The 24,133-nt window shown below is 44.0% G+C and overlaps 1 protein-coding gene across 1 annotated transcript in view; it reads left to right on the top strand.

The window, feature by feature from the left end:
• The first annotated feature begins 764 nt into the window (after positions 1-764).
• Positions 765-24,133, top strand: part of TTC34 (tetratricopeptide repeat domain 34) — a 45,930-nt gene continuing 22,561 nt past the window's right edge. Inside the window, exons 1-4 of the mRNA XM_077837591.1 lie at positions 765-2,368; positions 3,910-4,135; positions 8,799-8,991; positions 16,999-17,165. Coding sequence (XP_077693717.1) covers positions 765-2,368; positions 3,910-4,135; positions 8,799-8,991; positions 16,999-17,165 — 2,190 coding nt within the window. The remainder of the gene's footprint in view (positions 2,369-3,909; positions 4,136-8,798; positions 8,992-16,998; positions 17,166-24,133) is intronic.

Genomic DNA, 24,133 nt, shown 5'->3' with positions numbered 1-24,133 from the left:
AAGGTTTAAATGATTTGTAATGGTGAGTTTACCAAGCTAAGGTCTCTGCATACCAAACCCCGAACTTCATTTAAAATGGTTTAATGTTGGACAGTGACTGGATTATGTTAACACCTTTGACTCTTTGGGCCCATATGTTCCATCTAAATTAATACAACAGGTCCAAAAGGATGGTTGGGGGAAGGGAGGGAACAGCCCTCTATGGTTTGGAGGGTAGAGAAAGATGTGCTTGATGGGGAAAGGAGATAGTCGGAAGACAGCAGCAGAGTAATGGTAGGTTTCTTTATTACACAAGTATGTTTAAATTCCCCCTCTCCAGTATTTGACTGAAAATATTTCATATATTTTGTCAAATGGAATATAACAACACAATTCAGGATTAAATACTGAGGGCAAATTTCTCCTCTCTGTTCCACATGCAGATCTGTGTAGCATATTCTGTGCTCCCCCTGATTCTTGTATCCACCCAAGGTCTACCATCATATCCTTAGAGTGTGAGCGCTTGGGGAAGGGACTGTTTTTCGGTTACAAGTGCATACTTTTCAGTGACCAAAGTTTTTGCTCTTTGTAGGACTCTGTGACCTTCAAAACATCTGAGGCCCTTGTTTGTGTCTGTCAGCTTGATGGCTTAGAAAAAACAATGGATACCCACGAGCCGTGGCAACGTGCTTAGTTTTAACTGCTCTAATTTCTGTTCTACAGGCACACGACAGGGTGTGAGTGAAACGACACTTGCTGAAGATGTAAATGCCTCTGTGTTCAGAATGTCAGCTCAGGAGCTTGCCATGCGGCTCTGCAAGGAAGGGGACCAGCACCTAGCTATGAATGAGCTGCCGCTGGCCACGGCTTTCTACATGGCTGCATTCAGCTGCAGTGCACTCCTGGCAGTGCAGAAAGTCAAGTCCCTTGGGAAGGGCCCCTGGGAGAAAGTGATAGCTACCCTGGAGATATGGTGCACAGGCAGGAGTCAGATTCCCAGCATACACTGCAACAACTTGGCCATTGTGTCACTCAACGTGGGAATAGCTGCAGTCTTCCTATCCACCCTAAGCCCCAACAACTTGGCTTCCTCTGTATTCAAGCTGGAGGCCATGCTCAGGCAGGGGCACTATGAAGAGGTGGTGAGCCGGTGCAATGCCCTGCTCAGCACTCCTCCCAAACACTCAGTGGACCTGCTGCTGACGAGGGCTTTGGCACGGGTGCTGTCAGGGACACAATCTGGGAACGGAGTGGTGGACTATATACAAGCTTTCGTGACGCACCGAGCTGAGACAGTGGCATATCTACGCAGCAGGCAGCAGGAACACCTGCCACTGGTGATCCAGACCTTCTCTGATTACCTTTCAGTGCACCGGGAGACAGGCCCAGATAGCAGGGCCTTGGATGGCCAGTTGGGTGACTGTTATGACTTCCTTCTTGCTGTAGCACCGAATGGCATCCAGGTATGCCAGGCAGAGGCCGCATACCTCTACGAGAAACACAAATTCAATGAGTGTGTGGCAGTTTACAGCAAGGCTATGGAGGCCTTATCTGCTGGTAGTAAGTTCGGAGATGAGAGAGCTTTGGGTGTCCTCCTAGGCCGGGCTGCTGCTTACTTCTCCTTGGGTGGGCGGACACGGGAGATGATGCAGGACTTGATAGATGCCTTCAGGATAAGCCCTGGCCAAGCAAAGCAGCACTTTGATGAGCTTTTCTCATCTTGTGACACTGAGAGGATTAAAGAACAGGCCAGAGCTGTCCTGGATGTAGAGTTTGCAGCCTACAGGGAAGCCGTGCGTACTCGGCCGGAGCTCCGAGATGATGCTGGCAGAGAACTGCTTTCCCCAGTCATCCACACTCTCCAGTTCCTCATTCAGATCGCCCCAGGGTCCAGGCGTGAGCTGAGTGTCCGGCTGGCGGATTGCCAGCTGCTGAGCAGGCACGTCCACAGCGCCCTGAAGATCTGCAGCCACCTCTTGGAGTCTGAGCAGAATACTTATTACAACAGCCTCCTGGTCCTGCGAGGGTTTTGTTACCTCCATGCCAATGACTGTCAGCAAGCCCTGCCAGACTTCCAGAAGGTCATTGAGCATGACTCCCCACACCCCAACAGTTGTGTGAAAGCCCTGTGCGGGCGGGGACTTATCCGGATTTTGGGTGGCAGTCCTTACCTCACAGCCCTGGATTATATCACTGCCTGTCGACTGAGATTAGATGAAACCATCCTCACTGTCAAGTCCTATGTGCCCTGGAACCAAAGAGGGCTGCTCCTGAAGGTGCTCCAGGAAGAAGGGCAGAAGATACTCCAGAAAAAGCCATCTCCAAAAGGCAGCTCAGCCTTCAGGCAAAAGAAAGGAGCAGGACTGAATGGATTCCTGACAAAAGAAGGGTATGGCTAAGGGTATGGCTTGGGGGGTTGATTGGCTCAGGTGAATGGGAATGGGATTCAGACCCTTTCATGTCTCGGTCACCAGTTGGTGGGAACCCAGCCTAAACTGGTAATGGGCAAAAGCCATTAACATCTGATGGCTGCTCAGTGTCCTTGATGAAAAGAGGCAGAGGGATCTCACTCTGGTTTCTCATGGAGTAGATATCCAGATCACAAAAACAATCATTTTTGGTGCTCATAAGCCCCCTCACTGGAAGTCTCAGCAGAGTTCAAGCACTGAATGGGCCATGGAGACAACTCTCCTATGCGCTCTAAAAGAGATCCTAACCTATCAGGGATGAATGACTGCAAGGGATGTTTGATTTTCTGCTACCCGTGCTGCACCTTTGTTGGAGGATAAGAGAATAAGTTCATATCCAGGGCTGGCAGTCTGGTACCATTATCCAATGCTAAATTAATGAATGTAACACTTAAGGGGGAAAACAAATCAAAGCAGAGTTATGGCATCTAAATCCATTTAAGATTCTGCTCCACTTTTTTCGAGGGAGGGTGCTATAAATAAGATTAGCAGAGCTGGTTGTATTTTTCAGTTGATTTTTTTAATGAAAAATGGCTTTTTGCGGTGGGGGGTGGAAGGGGTTGTGAAAAATTGTATTTATTAATAAATTGCCCCCTATTTCAATAAGGAATTGAAAACCAAAAACATTTGTGTCCAATTTTCAGCGTTTCATCCGAAGAAACAGAAAATTTCTGTAAAACATTTTCAAAACCCTATTTTTTTCATTTCTTTCTATATTCTTCCTGGAAAATACTCAACTATTTTCTGACCGGCTCTAAAGATTGGGAAAGAAATGGGTTTAGAAATTTGGTGGCAAATGGAGTCCCTCACTCGGACAGCACAGTTTGGCCTATACAGTTGGGGATACTTTAGAAAGGTCTCTTATTAATAATACCTAGGTCTATATAGCATTTTGCATCAGTAGATCTCAAAGCCCTTTACAAAGCAGGTCAGTGTCATTATTGCCATTTTACAAATTGGGAAACTGAGGCACAGAAAGGAAATTACTTCCACATAGTCACCCAATAGACCCGTGGCAGAGCCTAGACTAGAGCCCAGATCTCCTGGGTCCTACTCCAGTGTTCTTACAGCAGGAGGCTATCTAACAAGGCTGTTCCCATGTACGTGTTTTATAGCAATTTTTAGCAGGAGAGAGTTCTTCAAATGAGACAATACATGATTTTCTATACCTATTATTTTTATTGTTTGTATTGCAATAGTGTCTAGGAGTCCCTATCCTGGACCTGGACCCTCTTTTGGAGCCATGCTTTCACCTGCACTTATAAGCACATTTACAAATGGGCATTTGATGAAATGTTTACAATGTGGCTCAGATGTTTAAGTGACAGGAAGTTCTCCATTTCTGGAGACTGTGGCGTTTGGCCACCATTTTAATATGGGGCTCATTCAGAGCCAGCTGCTCTGTCTGAGCAATAGATAAGCTCCACCAGAACTATGAGCAGTTCTTCCTTTGTTTATGCAGGGATGCCTTCGGGGTTCACCAGCTGGCTTCTCTCTTGATGGAGCTGGACCCTTCTGATGAAGCATCTCAGATCCTGTGTGCCGATGCCCTGTACCAGCTGGATCGGGTGGAAGAAGCTCACAGAGTCCTCTTGGTAGCCCTCTCTAGGAATCCCCAGAGGTCTCCCATCCTGGCAAGGCTGGCGCTGCTGCAGCTGAAGAAGGGATTCTTGTACGATGGGACTCAGGTAAAAAGCATCTGGCTGGCAACAAGGGCGAGGCAAAGTCCTGTGGGTGAAATGACTGGGGAGTCCACTGTTCTCATTGGCTGACGTTAGGGATGCTGTATGTACGCACTTAGTGGTATTTGCAAACAATTTGTGTGTCGTGATCTGGGACAAGAATATTGGCAACGTTCTGGGGCCAGCTGCTTGGAAAACGGGTTAGTCTTTCATGAACATTTTCATGAAAAATTAGTCCCTTTTCTTGCTGGAGATTTTCAAATTCAAAACTTGTCAACCTGCTCTAATTCTGGGAGGTGCAAAGTTTCAGATGAATTCCCAGGGTATCGTCATTTCCCTGTGGATAGTTACAGTGGACCTACTTACACATCCCTTCACCCAGCAGTGTGGAGCCTCTGCCACAAATAGTGCCATGTACATGTGGGATAACATCCTTAATGTGACCAAAAATAATACAAGCCTGGTCAAGTGCCTCTCAGGTCTTAAATTAAAATCGCTGGAGTGCAGCACGACTCCATAGCAGCAGACCCCGGGGTGGAGACATGGTGAAGTTCAGAGCTAAAATTAGATTTAAGTATCCCAGTCACTAACACAACTTTGATGATCCAGACTCAGGCTTGGAAGGGGAAGCTCTTGGATTGTAACACAGGCTGTACAAGGACACAACCAAATGCAGCCCATTCATCACATTTCATTTAATGACACCTTTCAGCAGAGCCCCTTAACTAGATAGAGCATGATTGAATGTGCTACCGTGGTGGTAATATCATTGATGCAATTGGTAATTTTCCGTTAAAAGGGAAGGAAATAGGCTATTGCCTTTCTTCTGCAGCTATCCAGTCTTGCTAATGAGTCTCTGCAACTCTTTCCCGGTGCCTACATGAGGCAGCAAGAAGATCTGCAAACTGTTGCCTTATTTTGGGATCTCACAGGCTAGCGGATTCATGTCTCTCCAAAGCAGAGAACATGTCTGTGTTTATGGCCCTGCAAATAAAGCTGTAATCTTATGAAATTTATTCCCTAGTGGATGGGTTAAGAATTACTGTCTGCCACCAGGGAACTAGAGTCTCTGTGGAATCACTCAACTCACAGGTGGAAATCATTGATTGAGAATTGTGGTTTAAATCGTACATTCACCTGAAATCTGAGAATATCTAATTCCCTTACCAACTGCACCTAGGAAAGCTAATACTTGACCCGTCAGGTGAAAAGCTACCAGGAAGGCGAGTGACTAAGAAGTTGGGGTACAATGACCTCCATTTCTAGCTCTGACCCTGCCCTGGTTGGTACTTACTAAGAGAACCAGAGGTCCCTTCCCCTCTCTGGTTTTAGGTAATGGCTTGTCTTAAAGAGCACCCAAGTTCCAAGGTCAGTTGATAAACAGAATCTTCCTCTCAGCACCCGCAGACTGCTTATCCTGTTCATTGCATACACACAGCTCCCACTGAAACCAAGTTTGGAAACTCTAGGAAGAAGTGTTTTGCCACAGTAAAACCGCATCCACCCATTGTAACTTCCTAACAATGTGGGGCATCCCAGGGGGAGAGCATCAGTGGCACATACAGGTATGGAGGAGGAACGCAGTAACCATGATCCGATACACAGTGGTATTAGTGGCACTGAATCTAGCGGCGACGGCAAAGCTCTAGGAATCAGGACAGCTGGGATTCATGGACACAAACTTGCTGCATGGACTTTAACACGTTCTTTAACTTCCGCATTTCATTGGATCCAAAAGTGATGATAATTAATAAGACTTGCCTACTTTAGAAGGCAGCTTCTTGGTCAGAAAGTGTGTCTTCCTGCAGATCTAGGTGGAACGCAGCATATTGCAGGTGCCACTAAAATATAAATAGAGTAAGAAAAATATTAAGCTTAATATGTTATCACTGGCAGAAGTGTTTTGGGGTCCCTTGGATAAAAGAGACCAATGCCTGTGGACGTAGGGAGGTTGCTTATTAAATTGGAAGGAATTCAAGAATTTTTATTTCTGCTAAGCAGATGTAACAGCCAAAATTAAATGGTTAAATGACCGGAGTTTGCCAGCAGAGGACACTGTTGCATTTTAAAACTGTGTAATAAAGCCTCCCGATGAAAAGGAGAAAAGTATTCCACCAAACCAAAGGTGTTATTTTTCCCCTGTGGAGTATAAAGCTTCTGTGCTATGTGCTAAGAATGTGAGGGCTCTGAGTTAGCGATACCACTCATCAGAGTTCACATATAGTCCTTGGAACGTCTGACTTTGAACAAACTTTTTAATGTACTTGTTATTTGGAGTCACAATTTTTTTTCCCTTTTGGATATACACAAAAACAGTGGTTGAAAATCCATTGCTTTACTCTTTGGCCAGGACATGTTACCCAAAGGGGCATATTCCATGATGGAATCACACTTGAACTCTGACACTGATGGCATAAAACTTCTTGTGGACATTTTTCTTTCCTTTCCAATTTTCCAAGTCTTGCAAGCTTTGATAGCCACCAGGAACACTGGGAAAACCCTGAAGATCAGTGTCTGAAAGAGAGCAGCAGATTTCCCACACTGCCACCTGCCCCATAATGACAGGTTTCAGAGTAGCAGCCGTGTTAGTCTGTATTCGCAAAAAGAAAAGGAGGACTTGTGGCACCTTAGAGACTAACCAATTTATTTGAGCATGAGCTTTCGTGAGCTACAGCTCACTTCATCGGATGCATACCGTGGAAACTGCAGCAGACATTATATACACACAGAGATCATGAAACAATACCTTTTTCATGATCTCTGTGTGTATATAATGTCTGCTGCAGTTTCCACGGTATGCATCCGATGAAGTGAGCTGTAGCTCACGAAAGCTCATGCTCAAATAAATTGGTTAGTCTCTAAGGTGCCACAAGTCCTCCTTTTCTTTCTGCCCCATAATGTGGCAGCTCACATGCCTGCACTAGTCCACCTGCGCTTGTTTTGCACCAAGTGTCAATCACTGCAGAAGTGTACAGGGTAGGTGCAATCCTCGAGTGGTGAGACTTCACATCTGCTTTACACCTGCTCAGCTGCATGTATATGGCAGTGAAGAATTGAGCCTAGTGTCAGCTTTTTCTCATCAAAATTGGTACCTAAGGGGTGGCAGGGAGGGAGCATCTGAAATCACTACATTCATTTTGCCTTCAGTGCCTCTGTATTCTATTTGCACCATGTTTTTATATGCAAAAATTCCTATCCAAGTTGTGGACTTGCCTTTCTGGTGCAACGGAAAGCACCTTTTCTAAAAGGAGGTAATAAAGATACCCTGACCTTTACACAGCAACCTTCCATCCCCTGCAAATGAAATGAAGTTCATGTCACCTGCCACTAAAATGAATTCACCCGTGGTGAAGTGTAACAGAAAAATCACATTCTGCTATGGTAAGTTCTCTGCGCACTTTCAACCAGGTACTGTATTGACTGTCCAAAAAGCAGCTGTGCTCTGAGTTGGAATTTAGCCAGGACATTGTTCTTGTGAATACTCTAAATGGGATCTTTAATGATTGGTTTGTGTATTATCATCCAAAAGATAGCAGCACAGTGGCCTTCAGCACCGTAGGGGACATTAGAGGGAAAAGTTCCTCTGTTGTGATATTTGGACCTACACATTTACCCTAATTGTCAGTTCAGCTGTAAAAAGCACTAACCAGGGGTGGTTCTTCGATGACATTTCATGAACTCCTTGATTTTTGCTTTTATGGCCCAGAACTGAGAGTCTTCCCCCAGTCTCTCCACCAGACCAAATCTCTTTAGGGGCCATTACAGTACCGTTCAGCTCTCTTTGAATTTTATGAAATTTTTCACAATTCTTTTCCCTTTTCTTTACCTTCTCTAATAAGAACCAACCCAACCTTTCTCCCCAAATTCAAAACAAACCTACTCCAAAGCTGGGAATTTTGGATAACATTTTTCCTGCCTTTATTTCAAAATGTGTGCTGTTTCTATGTTTCATGGCTCCATCCGGAGCCAGGGAGAGTAGCGCTAACATGCTGTTGCATTTGAATGCCCAAATATTGCATTGCCAAACTGGTTATTCCCTCGTGATGTGGCATCTACATTGAGATTGGAGATCCTTATAAATGGTAGGCTCTCGTTCAGTGTTTATCAACCTTTCCAGGTTGACAGTCTCTTATTGAAAGTCAAACATTTTCATCACCTGCCCCACTTTGGATTTATCATAAAGGGGAAAGTAAAAAGTGTATTAACAATAGCAATGCAAAGCCCATCAAATTTATTGTTGTGTGTGTTTCAAGAGATTGACAAGGGAATACTTGACCTTGAAGGGTGAAGGTTGGCAGGGGAGCAAGGGGGTAAGGCCCCCTGTGTGGATGTGAAAGGGGCAAAGTTACAGGAGTTTTATTATTAGTATATGACCTCACACACTTTGAAGGTTTGGGCTGCACTGAAGTTATTTGGAAAATTTTATTTTCCTTGCTTTAGAATTGGAATAAAAATGTTGACACTTTCTGACCCCCACCCCACCCCTCACTGCTTTTCATCACCAACCCTGGGGATCATGTTGAGAAATACTGCTCTAGTTCAATGCCAAACTGTTAGACTCAGGAGTGTTTTCCTATGTCTATGCCCACAGTTCAGCTGCCTCTGATCCTTTCCGATTTCCATGTATGTCAATTTAACCCTCCTCCCCTTTTTCTCTGTCCTTGTTAAGTTGCTAAAGAAAGTGATCCAAATCGGAGACACTTCCTGCCTTCTGCTGATCATGGATATTTTCAAAGACGAAGACCGAAAGCTGATGCAAACTCACTGCCACTCCAGGGCTATGACCATCCTGAAGAATAAGCAGGGAGATACTTACGTCAAAGAAGCTATTGCCAACCTTTCCTTTGCTATCATTGCATCAGGTAGGCTTATGAGAGGTTTACTTCTGTGGGAACTAGGCCAGTGTGTGGGCAGACTTCAATCCTCATCCATTATTTCTGCTTCCCTCTAAATATGGTGATAAAATGCAAACAAAATCTTTACAAGGGGAGGGTGTAAGTGGCTCAGGAGAAGGGCTCTGTATTCCATGATCATTCTCCTCTAACTGGCTATGAAGTGGCCCAGAGAGACAATGACCAAAGTCCTTAACATACAACAACTACTTTGTGACAGGTGTGAAATGAGTTGGTTGGAGTCCATGTAGTTCCCAGAAGTTTAAGTTAGATATTAGGGTAGTAAAGCTCTGGAATAGACTTCCAAAGGAGGTTGTGGAGGTTTTTAAGAACAGGCTGAACAAACTCCTATACGGGATGGTTTAGGTTTACCTGGTCCTGCCTCAGCACAGGGGGCTGGAGTTGATGACCTCTTGAAATGCCCTACATTTCTATGATTCTGTGAGATGCTGGTCATCCTGGCCATCTGGAAATTCCCCTGCAGAACGCAGCCACGGCTAGAAGCAGGGAGGCATCATCCTTTAGTGGAGAGGCAGCACATTAAGACTCAGGAAATCTGGTTTCTGTTCTCAGCTCTGCTGCTGACCTGTTGCGTGACCTTGGGTAAGTCACTTCACCTCTCGTTCCCCTCCCACTTCTTGTCTCTGTCTACTGCTAGCTCTATAAGGTAACAGTTTCTCTGTGTTCTTGTGCAGCACTCAGCACAATGCTGGACTCTAGACACTACTGTAAAATAAGTAATGAATAATTCAAGGAGAGATTAAAATGGCTGGGACTGTTCAGTTTAGAAAAGAGACGATTAAGGGGAGCATATGACAGAGGTCTATAAAATCATGACAGGTGTGGAGAAAGTGAATAAACAAGTGTCAGTTACCCTGTCACATAACACAAGAATCAGGGGTCATCCAATGAAATTAATAGGCAGCAGGTTTTAACCAAACATAAGGAAGCACTTCTTCACTCAACGCACTGTCAACCTGTGGAACTCATTGCCAGGGGATGTTGTGAAGGCCAAAAGTATAACTGGGTTTAAAAAAGAATGAGATAAGTTCATGGAGAATAGGTCCATCAATGGCTATTAGCCAAGTTGGTCAGGGACACAACCCCATGCTGTGGGAGTCCCTAAACTTCTGACTGCCAGAAGCTGGGACTGGACGACAGGAGATAGATCACCTGTTCATTCCTTCTGAAGCATTTGGCACCGTCTGCTATCAGAAGCCAGGATAATGGGCTAGATGGACCATTGCTCTGACTCACTCTGGCTGTTCTCATAAATGATTGTAATGGTGCTTTGGGGCTGTGGTCATCTGTTCTCTTTGGCTCATAGAGTATAATTTTCAAAAGCATGCCACTGCGGAGCCCAGGTTTCAGGCTCCACTTTGCCAGTGGGATTAGGGACCTATGTCATTTAAGCCCATTTGAAAATTTTACAATGGAGTCCTATTGACCTTGGGTCCTTAGTGTCTAAATCACTTTTGAAACTTCTCCCCATGATCGCTGCCTTGTTTCACACAGGGTTTGTTTCACACAGATGGCAAGTGGCTTGGAATGGCTCCTGGTTTAGTTCTAGTCTGGGCTAGGCTACCTAGCTGGAGAAGGCTCACATCCCATTTTCAGTCTGCTCGGCCATTTAATCCCCTGAAACCTCCCACATTAGTACTGTTGATGGGATATGTTCTGTTTCCTCTGTGTTAACCTATGGTAAATATTGTAAATGCCACCCAAATCCTGCTTACCCACAGCTGAGCTTCCCTGCTCCAAGGAGTTTGTGGGTGTTTCAGATGCATTGCTTGCTAAAAGGTTACACACCTGGCGGTAGGCAGGATGAAACAGTATCTCAGCTTTCCCCAAAGAGAGGGGCTGAGCTAATTTGGAAATGTCTCTGGCACATTCTAAGCAGAACTGTATTCTTATGGAAATCTGACTTTCATTCAGAGCAAATGTTATGACAGTAGCATCTAGAAGAAGAGAGATCATGAAAAGAAAAGGAAAACTGCTAATTGCCTTGAGGTAGCTCAGTTCCACAGCCCATGCGTTCTGGCTTATCAGCTTCCCGCTTGCTGGTACAGATGCTTGTTAAGAAGTGGACATGGTCTTTTATTGGCGCGGATCATTACAGCCCCGCAAATATTAATAAAAAGAAAAGGAGTACTTGTGGCACCTTAGAGACTAACCAATTTATTTGAGCATAAGCTTTCGTGAGCTACAGCTCACTTCGTCGGATGCATTCACACGAAAGCTTATGCTCAAATAAATTTGTTAGTCTCTAAGGTGCCACAAGTACTCCTTTTCTTTTTGCAAATACAGACTAACACAGCTGCTACTCTGAAACCTGCAAATATTAATAACATTTAGTGTGGAAGTTTGGAGCGTAACTTGAGGGTGAAAGCTTTGTAACTGAAAATGTGGATCCTCTGGCACATCTCTCCAGGCAGCTGGGCAAAAGGCTGTGCTCACTGACCTCCCAATGAAGAAAAATGTACAATGGATCCAATATGGGGACACCACTGTCATTGATCACAACCCTTAGTACATGAAGATGCTTATCGAGATTGCTTTGAAAGGAAAAAGGTGTGTGAATGAACGAGAGATTCATGTTCTGCAGCTTTCAGATGAATATTTTGTACATTTCATAGCCAAATGATTGATTCTTTTGCGATCAGAGCAAAGGGAATCCTAATATCACACATTCACATGTCTTGACCTACGGCATTATACGGCGAGACAGTGAGACAGACCCGTCTGGGTTATTATCCAAACCAGAGTCGTGCACATTTTCTGATTCCACCCCATCTGCTCCAACCAACTCCTTTCCCGGCTAAATGGTTCTGCTTCTGCCTCCCAGCACCCCCTCTCATCCAGGGGATTCTTTCTCCCAGTGTCCTGCCACTTGTAGGTTATATCTACTAAACCTTTAGAGGTGTCCTTCTAACTAGCTAGGGCCTGGCCATACTGGCTAAGTTGCCATATCATGTCCCTTTGGAGCTACATTAGGTAATGTGTCTCCCTTTGCTATGTGCTAGAAAGGAATGCTGCTCTTTGCTAGGGTATAATAGAGAGGTGCTTTCAAGCCATCCCCTCTTGGTTTGGTTGCAAACACCAACAGCACCTCTGATTTCCTTGGCTGCAGTACCACACTGTTTCCTCTGACAGGTCCAGCTCCAGTTCCCACCAATGAGTGAAGGAGGAGAGGGGACCATTAGAACTTCTTAGAGAGAAGCTTTCCAGGTTTCCTAGGAAACTCAACCAAACTGCCTGATCAAAGCAATTTCATGACAAACAGCAGAAACCAAGCGAACTGCAATTGTGGGATTTCTCTTAACTGCGTGCAGACATTTTCAAGGACAAAGATGCAGAAAAGGAATGCTGAGCAATCCCACTTCTGAGGGAACCTCAAATAACCTAAGAGGGTTTGGTAAATAAATAAATACAGCCACAAAAGAGAAGCTGTCACCCTTGTGAGCCTGCTGCATTGCTCTGAAAAGCAGGTCCTGCCAGTTGTCAATTTGGCAAACGTTGACTAGAAGAAGAGAGCCATCCAATGAAATAACATGAAATGGAAACTGACAAACAACCCACCAAAATGAGGGCCAACGGAATGCAAAGATGGAAGTTCAACAAAGCAAGTGTTGGAAAAACTCTAAGCTTAGACAAACTTAGAGCCAGTATCTCTGCTGGGTGAATGACCACAGCACCACTGATTTCATTAGTACCAGAAGAAACTTTGGTTCTATTCTCTTCTATATAGGCTCGTATACTGCCCTCAGCATCATGATATCTGAACGCTTTCTAGTGGCATATTAAGCAATGGGATTATTGTCTGTTCTGAGTCTCTTGGGTGGTCATTTCTGTCAAGCAAAAACATTTTAACCCTTTTAATCTCCCCTACCTTTAAAATTGCAAGCAATAAAAATTAAACAGAGAAAAGAAAGTATCTAAGAGATCCATGTATTTAATGTATGGGGAAGGTAGTGTGATCCATTAGACAGGGCCCAAGCCTGGAACCCAGGAGACCTGCATTCTGCTTCCAGAGCTGCCCTGTGTGTATGGCCTTAGGCAGGTTACTGAGGACCTGATCCCAGGCTCAGTGATGTCAACTTAAGTCTTTCCTTAAGGCCATTTTCTAGAGGATCTACTAACTCTGAGTGGTTCAGTTCTGGGTGCCCAGCTTCAGAGATCTTGGGCCTGGCTTTCAGAACTTCCACTGAATGCACCTCTCTCCTAACAGTTACATTTTCAAATGTGGCTGCTCACTTTGGTGCCCCAATTTTTCAGAGACTCTGGGTGTCAAATGAGTCAACAAAAAACAGGGGCCACATCTGAAAATTTCATATGTAGCTAATTACAAGCTCCTCCCCCAAATCCCTTCAGGAGACCCACGTCTGCTGGGACACCTGACGATAATCAGAAAGCAATGACAGCTAGCTGGGGAGATCCACTATGTATTGATTCATTTATTTTATCTGGGGCCAGCAACCTGTGCACATGACTGATCTATGTAACTGCGTGTTCTTACTGGTGTTACCCTCCGCCTCCCTTCTCCATCTTTGTCACAATGTGCTTTTTGTCTTTGTAAACTCTTTGGAGAAGGGACTGCATTTGTGCATCATCCAGCACACTGGGGCCCCTCTTTCTGACTGGGAACTAAGAGCACTGCTGCAATCAAAGTATTAGACTATAACGTGAATTGCAGCTACACATCCACTCTAAGCAAAGCAGCTGCTGTCTATTTTCATAGATAAGCGTTAGAGACACCTTTTCCTATATCATCTTAGTCATCTTCAGAAATTGATTATCTCCAGCATACAGCATGCTGAAATTATTCTCCCAAGACTAATTGGCAAAGCACTTCATGTGGGAAGGCTCATCTGAGAAGTAAAATATTCCTTTGATTATATAGTGCAATCCCATTTTATTCACCAGGAGTCTTTAGCTGGCTCTGGCTTTTTGACAGGACGTTTCAAACACTGACATTATGATAATGGCAGGTAGATGCAGAACATTGGACTTGGATGATTTAGTAAATATTTTCCATTTCGGTCTCCATCCTCAGCTGCTCTTTTAAATGAATTGTAGTAGCATTCAATATACTATGTGATGACAGCATCAGCAAAAACAAAACAGGGATTCCTGTGCTCTATGCCAGCTCAGCCACTGACTTGATGGTTTTGTATGAGCTGGTTTTGTATGAGCATCATCTATTGTTGTTTAAAGCTAAATTAGAACAAAAATACTTTGCATGTTGCTTTTTCATTCAAGGATCGCAAAATACTTTGCAAAGCAGGTAAAGTTGTTTTTTGGATGAAGAGAGAAATCAGTAATTTGTCCATATTTACCAATTCAGGGCCCAGTCCTGTAACTGGATCCACACAGACACAAGGATCAGCTTGCACTGATCTAACTAAAATTGAATGCCTCTGACTTTAAATAAAACTTGTCCTGCAGCACTCCATATGTATCTCCACTAGGTGGTAGTAAATCATCCTCTATCCTTATGGAAAACTTTGGTGAAAGCTTATTTTCCCCATGTACACGTTTTAAAAACAAATAAAGTAAATTTTTTAAAAAGCTAAAACATTATTATTTTTGAATTCCTTTTGAATATGATCAACAGTTTCTTTGTTTTGTTTTACTGAGTAAAATATAATTGTTGGTTAAATATCACTGAGTTCCAAGAGGCAGATGCTGTAAACGTTTTAAGGGAAAGCATTGAAGCTGTGCAGTTTTTAATTTCCTTTATTACTGAACGGGTGAAATAAATCCTAATGTTAATGGCTAAGTTTATTGCAGCTATCACTATGAGTCTGCATAGGGCGAGATCCCTTTGGACATAGCTGCTGGGTATCTGGGTACCTCCCAAGCAGTCATTAATTTTCACAACGGTGAGAGAAGGATCCTCACCCCCCCATGTTACAGTTAAGGAGCTGGGGCACACCTATTCCTCCGAAGGTCAGACAGCCATTCTCTGGGTAATGCACACCTTGGCTGCTTGTTGATTTCAACTACTGTATTTAACTGGAGTTCTGCCTCAGACTCTACAGTCTTCTTTCTCTCATTGCCTGATGTGCAAAGCCTGGTTTCTCCACCTCTGCTGGGGAACGAGGATTCCGTTGATGTACAAATCCCGGCCAAGGCATTGAGTAGGGAAGTGCAAGAAACATGCCATTAGTAAAAATGCTGTCGGGAAAGCAGCTTTGGTTAGCAGCTGAGACAATCAGAGCTTGGGTGAGGGGCTGCAGGGAAATGGCTCCGGAGATTCCACGGCCGTGTGTTATTATCATGATGTAACATAGGGATATGAACTTTGCCACCATCTCTAGCGGGGTGGAATGGCTGTGAACACTTTTGTTTACCTCAGCTAGAATGGAGGTTACACTCACATCCCCAACTGAGTCTCGATTCTCTGCCTGCATCCTTGCTGTTTCCAGGGGATAGTAATTTATGGCTGGCCTATACCACTCCTCTGTGCCAGCCAGCGCATAGGGGGCTCTGCCCATTTCCCACCCATCCCAGCCATTCCCCTTCTATCTACTGCCCCAAGTCCGGATAGCTTCCGCAAGTAAGGGAGCTTCTACCCCACGTCACTGATATGTAAGTCCAAGTCACAATCTAGCCCACACTATTGATACTGGCTTTTCATCCTCAGTGACAAGGGCCATTTCCATATGGAAGGTTGGAGAGACTGAAAATGCAAAAAGCCAAGCTCACAAGAGACGTGATCGCTTTTCCGTGTAACTGGCTGCATCATGTATTATCTGTGTGCAGCAGGGATGGCAGGGGTGCAACGAACAGCTGATTCAAAACGCTGCAGCTGACAGAAACCAGACAGCTGTGTCTCTCCATGCTGGGGCAGTTCCCGCCCCAGATGTTTTCAAGGTTTCAAGTCCCCTGCAGTTATTGTAACTATAGCAAGTTCAGCAACGTGGAAGGGAGGTCAGAAATAAGTCCATTGGGGAGGAATCATTTTAGAAATTTCACTTGTGAAGTTACCATTTTCCTTCCATCATTTTTCAGACACATCAGGTTGGGGGGAGGGGATTATCAAAACAAATTATACTGTTCAAATAGGCGTTAAGAACCAATTATGCTTTCAGAGGAGACATCCAAGAGACCTTGGACAGTTACTTGATAAAAACTCCAAAGAGCAACAATCACTGGGAAAGTGAAGAGTAAAGTCTCAGTTGTCTAAGGGGCAGTCTCTGCTCACTTGGAACCATCCTATTGAGTCCATGGTATTAGCTGCAGAGTCAGACACCACTCAGCATAAAGAGGGCAGAACTAGACTTAGCAACATGATAAGGTGCAAGGAAATACAGGATGCAAATACTGATTGCAGCATCAGTGTGTGTCCGAACATTGGAGCCATAATATTTCTGGGCTTCATGTACAAAATAATCTCTTTAGTGCCCCTCACTGATTTAGTCTTTAAGGGTGAAAGCCACCTCCGTGTGGGGAGCCAGCACAACCCTATGCACCCTTAAGTCCCATTTAATTCCTCTAGTGCAGATGAAAGGCCCTGTTGAACCACTAAACACTCTGCTAATACTGGTCTCACTGAATCAAACAGCAAAATTCCTATTGAGTTCAGTGGGAAATAAGATTAGATCCTGAGGACTTGAAAGGGGTGTTTACGTTCTTGTGCACCGGGGTGAATTTTGCATTTTTTGGATAGGTTTCTTCATCACCATTCTGCTTTAACATTTTCCCCCAGCTTTCCAAACACTGGGGACCGAGCCCCAGCTCAGTCTCCTGCTATTCTACCCCAGCCTCAGAGCTGACTAGCTGACGAGCATTATGTCCTGCTACACAAGAGTTGCAAAAGGTCCATGTACCACCTAAGTCCTCTAAATAGGGCTTTTGTGGAGCAGAGCATGCTGCCTGTGGTGTGATTTCACCCACAGTGCCAATTTGGGACATGTCATACTAGAAGGCTGTAGCATCCTTTCTGTTTGATTTGCACATTTCTCTCTTGACCAGGTGGCTACGCTGAAGAGTCCCTTCTCACCAGGGCCCGATGTTATGGACACCTTGGCCAGAAGAAAACCGCGATTTTTGATTTTAATGCCATCCTGAAGGAGGACCCTAGAAATGTACAGGCCCTGAGCGGAAGGGGATTCATTTACCTTGCCCTGAACCAGCAGAAGGTATGTTGCTGTGTTGGATTCATGTCACGTGTTGCCCAGTAAATATAAAATATTTACAAGAACTATCTCAGGCTCCATGCATCTGACCATGCCCCCACTGAAATCAATGGGAAATCTGCCATCGAATTCAAGTGGGGTGAAGGTTGGGCGCTATATACATTGATGCCTGGGCCTAAATCCATGTATATATTACACCAGTGGCTCTCAATCTTTCCAGACTACTGTACCCCTTTCAGGAGTCTGATTTGTCTTGCTACCCCTAAGTTTCATCTCACTTACAAACTACTTGCTTACAAAATCAGACATAAAAATACAAAAGTTTCACAGCCACGCTGTTACTGAAAAATTTCTTACTTTCTAATTTTTATCATATTAGAAAATAAATCAATTGGAATATAAAAATTGTACTTACATTTTAGTGCACAGTCTACAGAGGCGTATAAACAAGTCATTGTCTGTATGAAATTTTAGTTTGTACTGACTTTGCTGGTCTTTTTATGTAGTCTGTTGTAACACTGGGCCAATATCTAAATGAGTGGCTGTACCCCCTGGAAGACCTCTGCGTACCCCCAGGGGTGCACATACTCCAAGGTGAGAATCACTGTATTACTCAATGTCCTGGACGGGTTGTTAGCAATGGGACTTGAACAGAGAGGCAGATACATTAGTGCAAAAATCATAGCAGGCTCATTCACCTCTATATGTTGCCCAGCATATATAGGGGGCCAGAGCGCTGCCATACTGTGTATGTGTGGGCTTCAGTTAGCACAGCCAAGAAGCTGAAATATTATTTTAAGATCTAAAAATGTATTGTAAATGGTAAAATACATGGGCTCTGCTGCATGCAAAAGGCCTGATTCGATGTGGCCCACGGTACTTCTGTAGATTTGTTGCCCCAACCATTCACTGCCTTGGCTCCGAAGCAGAAACATGCCGCTCTCAGGCAGCCTGTGATGCAAGATCAAAGCCATGGTTCAAAGTGGTATCCAGCTCTTCCTGTGTGCATGTCTATCCCTCCCCCTCCATTAAGAACTCAATTGCCTGTGTCTAGAGGAGAGGAAGGAGAACCCGTAGTCACATCCTCATTTGCGTCACTACCATGCAATCATATGCAAGGCTACAAAAAAGCTCCTCTTACATTTGTTGCTACATTGTCTGTTCCAGTGGAAAAAGAGGATAGCAGCACTTGATGCCAAACCATAATATGTCCAACACTGCTGCATCTACACAGCACATCCACTTATGATTTGTGGTAGGTCACGCTTTAGAAATTGCAGGGCTTCATTCATTATCCTCAAGTTAAGTGGCACGTCAGACATTTGTATGGTGACCAGATGTCCCGATTTTATAGGGACAGTCCTGATTTTTGGGTCTTTTTCTTATATAGGATCCTATTACCCCCCCAACCCCCTGTCCCTATTTTTCACATTTGCTATCTGGTCACCCTAGACTTTTGCCTGCATCATCTGCCTCTTGCAGGGCCAGTCTTAATAATAACAATAATAACACCCGGCTACTATATAGCACTTTCCATCAGTAGATCTCAGAGCACCACTGAACTTAGCAATATTGGAGGTACTGGGCCAGGTCCTTGGCTGTTATAAACTGGCACAACTCCATTGAATTCATTGGAGCTATGTCAATTTACATCTATTGAGCCAAATTCCACACTCATTTACTCCTCTGCAAATCCAGAGTAATTCCATTGGCCTGAGTGGCTTAACTCTGGGTTTGTACCAGAGGAACAGAACAGAAACTGTTTCATGAGAGCAACTCCTTCCTGAATTATGTGCTTAGAACTATAAGGTCTAAACGTGTTTTCCTGCCTCCACCAGGAATATTTTTCTCTGTCTATTTATCCAATTATTTTGGCATCCACAGAGCCCTTCTCCCTCACTCTCTGCAATGGAGGAGTTGCCTCATTTTCCTCCAGCATTTTATCATGTTTTTATTGGCTGGTGGAATGCTGTGACTGCTTTTCCAGTGCACAGACTCTCACAGCCAGGGAAGCACTTTATCAAGTACGTTATTATACCTGAGCAATGCTCTGCACTCTGATCTGAGTCTCAAACCCTGTCAGGATGTTGGTAGATCACTCCTTTAGACATCCAGCCAAAAGAAGTGGTTAGCATGGTACAGGGCACATCCTGGGTTTTGGGAATGGAAAGCGATTATTTGTACATGATAGGGCCTTGAGAAGCCTTTTTTTCTACCAATTCCACACACCAGCGTAATCGTGCCAGGTTCAGACCCCACGTAAGGTTCATTCAAGTGCCAGTTTAAGGAGTGGAGTGGTTCTCACAGACATTGTGCTGACCCTCTGCACAAGGTGAGCTTTGCCCAGTGCGGGCATTCGGTTGTGCCAAGCATGCGCCCTGTGCTGCTTCCTTCATGCTGAGTCTGGGGTAGTTCTCACACAACTGTCCCACGAAGTCCTTCCTGTAGGTTGCAGAATGAAATACCAGAGAGGAAACTCAGAGACGTGATCGAACATCCATAGAGCATCTCTCACTGATGACACAGCAACTCTCTCTGCCGGTGAAAAACTGGCAGAACTTCTAGCCATGTCCTGCCATGTATGTCGTCAGACAAAGCGCAGGCTTTATGTCAAGTTTTGTGCTTAGCTGAATAGTGCCAGACTGAGAGTGCTAGATACTAAAATCCTTGATTTAGCCACAGGTCAGCATTGGCCTAGACAGCATCCATGTAAGCCCCCTGCATATTGCCTAACCAGTGTCCTTGAGCCTTCAGTCGTGAAAAACCATCTCTAGTGGTGCAAAGATAGCTCAGGCTCCATGGCCTGTTCAATTCTTGGCCCTGAAGGGAGCCAGCTATGATATGGACACCTGTTCGCTAGGGAATGGACCAAGATCCTTCCCCCACACAGATAAATACTCAGTTCATATAAACCCCTCTGGTGGGTCTGACTAGAGCTGAGCAAGGTATTGGTAGTGAAGTATTGAGGGTGTGGTCCATGGGAGTCTTTCCTTTGATTTCAGTAGGCTTTAAATGGGATCCTTAATGAATTCTCTCCCAAGAAAATTTGGATCTGGGGTGTTGGTTTGACTCCATCAATGTTTTCTATAGAATGCTTCACAACACCCTGGTGAGGGTCATCCCGATGAAGTGAGCTGTAGCTCACGAAAGCTTATGCTCAAATACATTGGTTAGTCTCTAAGGTGCCACAAGTCCTCCTCTTCTTTTTGCGAATACAGACTAACACGGCTGCTACTCTGAAACTTGCTTAGACTGTAAACTCTTGCAGATAGTGACTGTCTTTTTGCACCACGCTTAGCATGATAGAGTCCTGGTTTATGATTGGGGTCCCTAGGTAATCCTGCAATTCTAATAATAATAATAATAATTAGGCAAGTATTAGTATTAACATATTTTTTCTGAATCTCTAAAACGAAGCACAGAGAGGCTAAGTGACTTGCCCCAAGTCATACCTAGAGCTGAGCCAACGTTTGGTTATTCGGATGGAATTTGGCAATTTCAGATTCAGGGGTGCATTTGTGAATTTGCTCACCTCCAGTAGCTGTGTAAGTTATATGAATGTCTCCATCAAAGACATTCCAACTTGGGGGTTGGAGTATTCAAAATTCAGCAGGAAACATATGCGTGAGAGGTGAAATGAAAAGAAAGTAAATACGCTTGCCCCTCCCCACTATATTTAGTAGTATCTAGCATTTGTATCGTGCCTTAGGAATGGCATTTTTCATAAAAGCCCTCAGCCTCGGCCTAACTCTGCTCCCACTGAGGTTAATGGGAGTTGACTTCAGTGGGAGTGGTGTTTGATCAATGATAAATGCTTTTGAAACTCCACCTGCAATGTCTGAAGCACTGTACAGATGTTGACTAATTCACCTAAGTGGCGCAGCAAGTCAATGGGAGAGCTGGAAATAGAACCCAGATGTCCCAACTCTTTTGTGATTTCTCTGTTGTCCACTTCTAATCTTTAACAATTCTCCTTTTTGTAATCATGCCGCCTTTCGGCAAATAAGTAACCAACACCCTAGTCATGGGTATTGTGCAGCAGAACCACCTGTCTGACTTAGGAGCAAAATCTTGTAAAAAGTGAAAAAATTCTCTGTCAGGAGATGAACTACATGATATAAAGCCCCCTGAAAATGATCCACAGTGTTCATGTTTATTTTGGCTTGGACAGCAGTTATCAATCCATGCGAAAACCTTTCCCAAGCGAATGAACATCGGGAACATTGCATGCACATTCATTAGAAGCAGGTTTAATATCCTTTGACTTTGCAAACAAGTTGTAACCAGAAGCAGCCAAGCCTAGACGGTTTACATTGCAGAGATGTAATTTCTCCTGACAATCTTAAAATCCCTTTTTAGCCAATAGCCCCTGTGTTATTAAAACAAGACGCTGGCCTAAGCTGATCTAGTGACCCTCCTTCTGCCACATTTCATATGCTCAGAGATGTTTGTGTTTTCACAGAGTCAAGAACTAACATACCAAACATTCTTAACACTTACGAGCAGACTGCAATGTCTCATTTTGAGTACAAATGGCATTTGTGTCCAAACACTGATGTTTAGGCAAGGTATTTCACCCAATCAATCACCTTCCAAAATATAGAACAAAAAGGCCACCATCTTGGTGTAGAGTGTCCCTGTCAACATGTTACCCATTAGTGGTACAAATAGCTGTATGGCGTCTATTGGCACACTGATTTTCAGATACTGTGCTGTGGTCCAGGGAGCTATTGCTTGGAGGAGATGGTGACTCCAGGAATGATGTTATAAAGATGACGACAAAGGGTAAGGTCTCTGCGGGGAGAATGTCCAGGTTTGAGGAGATCCCTGTAAATCTATGGCTGGGTAGTTCCACACGGGTTGATATCAACCCTATCAGCTCTGCATAACGTTTGAAGGGGGATTTTTGTTTGTTTGTTTTTTTAATTCTGAAGAACTGGAGCAATAATTACCGTGGCATTTGCTTCAGTAATTTCTTTTGGTGGGGTGAATTCACCCCTATGCCGAGGGTGTGAGAACAAGGCCTCTGCACCACTTACATCTCCTTTCTTCAGTCCTGTTCTGAGTACTGATGCTGGATTTACATGACCTTGTGCCACCCCTCTTCATCTATACTAATCATTCAGCTGTTTTGGTCAGATATGACTTTCCAAACCTTAGCTCCCATTTCTGATGTCCTGTCCCTTTAAATGTTTGAGAACCTCCCTTCTCCCCCAAAGTGTACAGCCTCATTTTTGTGTTGGTTTCAGGTTTGCAGCAGACATGCCAAACCCGCAGCAAAAACACAGAAATTGGGCTTGTTTTTGGCTTAATTGGCTTGTGAGTTGCTTGTTGGCTAGTAGTTTGTTGCTTGTTGCTTCTTCTTTTTTTAATTGGCACCACCAAGCAGGGGCAAGGGGGGGCAAGTAGGGGCAAGCAGGGGGAGAGAGTCAGGGGTGCACAGCAGGCCCACCACAGTCCTCGACTGCAAGCCAGGGGGGTCTAGTCACATTGAGTGTTGGGGATTTTAGGGATTGGCTTGTTTTGGCCTTGTTTTGAAATGGGATTAGCTTGATTTTTGGCTTATTGTGAAAGCTGGGGTGCTTATTTACTGCGTGAAAGTTGGCAACTGTGTTTTGAAGTCAGAACAACAAAGGAGGACAGTAGGCAGTTGTGTTTCTCTTAGCTCTCTTTGTGTCTATGTCGGTCTCCTTCCTTGCTTGGTCCAGCTATAACACCATTGATGCAAATTTTCCTTGAAGGGAATATGCTCAGGCAAGACACCATGCCCATACGTTGGGCAAGTGCCAGCTATTGGAGACAAATTGCTAACAAAATGCAATATACCTCTGTGATTCAATTTACAGAAAATCCATTCATTGTGTTTTGGGAGATATCTGCACTTCTTTTATGAGTATTAACAAAGAAAGATACGAGTTCAAGATGCAAATTATTACAGCCTGGTCTCATAGCAGTATTTCAACTGTCCAAGGGAACTCCACCGTTATGATGTGGTTAAGGATATTACAGGAAGCCCAGGACATGGGATTCATTATAGGATCAGGGCCACTTCCTGGAAAGATGGAAACTGATCAGTGTCTTATGCAGAGACGCTAATAGAATAAGATGAGGAGGTGCTTGAAGCTGTATGATCTGTGGTTTGTTCATTAAACTTATGGGAGTAAACAAGTAAACAGATACTTGGACCAACATCATAGACTTTCATATAGACAGACCCTCCTGCTTTTTATCCAAAGCATTCAGATCAAGTCAAGAACTGTCTCTTTGATTTGTTTTGTTTTTCCCCATTGGAAGAAAGATGCTTATTTGTAACAACTGGCCCCTCTTCCGGATGAATATTTTAAAAATACTGTCACTGTTGATGGCTTGTGACTATACCTTTTTCAGTCTTACTCAAAAATTTCAATAAAATGTAAGTGGTTTTTTTGAACAAAGTGCCAACTGGTATGTTTTCTTTAAAAAAAAAAAAGTCAGTGAAAATATTTTAATAGATTACTCATTCCCTTGTAAACTTGCAGCCCAAAAATTGCACCACCCTCAGAGTGCCAGAACTAGAAAGTGAAACTGACTAGAATCTTATAAACAAATGTGAAATTGAGTCATCTTAATTTCATTGTGCAACAGCAGTGAAATGCAAATAGGAACTAAACAGACCTGCAGCCCTCAAATGAATATTTACTGACTCTTTATGAAGCTTATTTCTTGTGATTTATATTCAGAAGCATCCTTCCAGGCTGAGAAGTTCATAGAATTAGGCACATCAGTAAGTTCTGTAGAATTGGGTGTTAAACAATGATGTCAGTTAGAATCTGACCACTCTTTTAGGGTTAGTAATCTAAGGGGTTATTAGTGAGAAATTTTAAAGTCATGTAATTAGTATTTTTGTTACAGCTGTGTCCCTTTAACCCCAGGGGTCTGTAGCTGTGAAGGGTGAGATTGCACATTTGCTGAATGCTTTGGGCAAGGGGCCG

Source organism: Eretmochelys imbricata, chromosome 18 (assembly GCF_965152235.1).
Source record: "Eretmochelys imbricata isolate rEreImb1 chromosome 18, rEreImb1.hap1, whole genome shotgun sequence".
In the NCBI taxonomy this organism is placed as follows: domain Eukaryota; kingdom Metazoa; phylum Chordata; order Testudines; family Cheloniidae; genus Eretmochelys; species Eretmochelys imbricata.
This window is presented reverse-complemented; position numbering and strand designations above follow the sequence as displayed.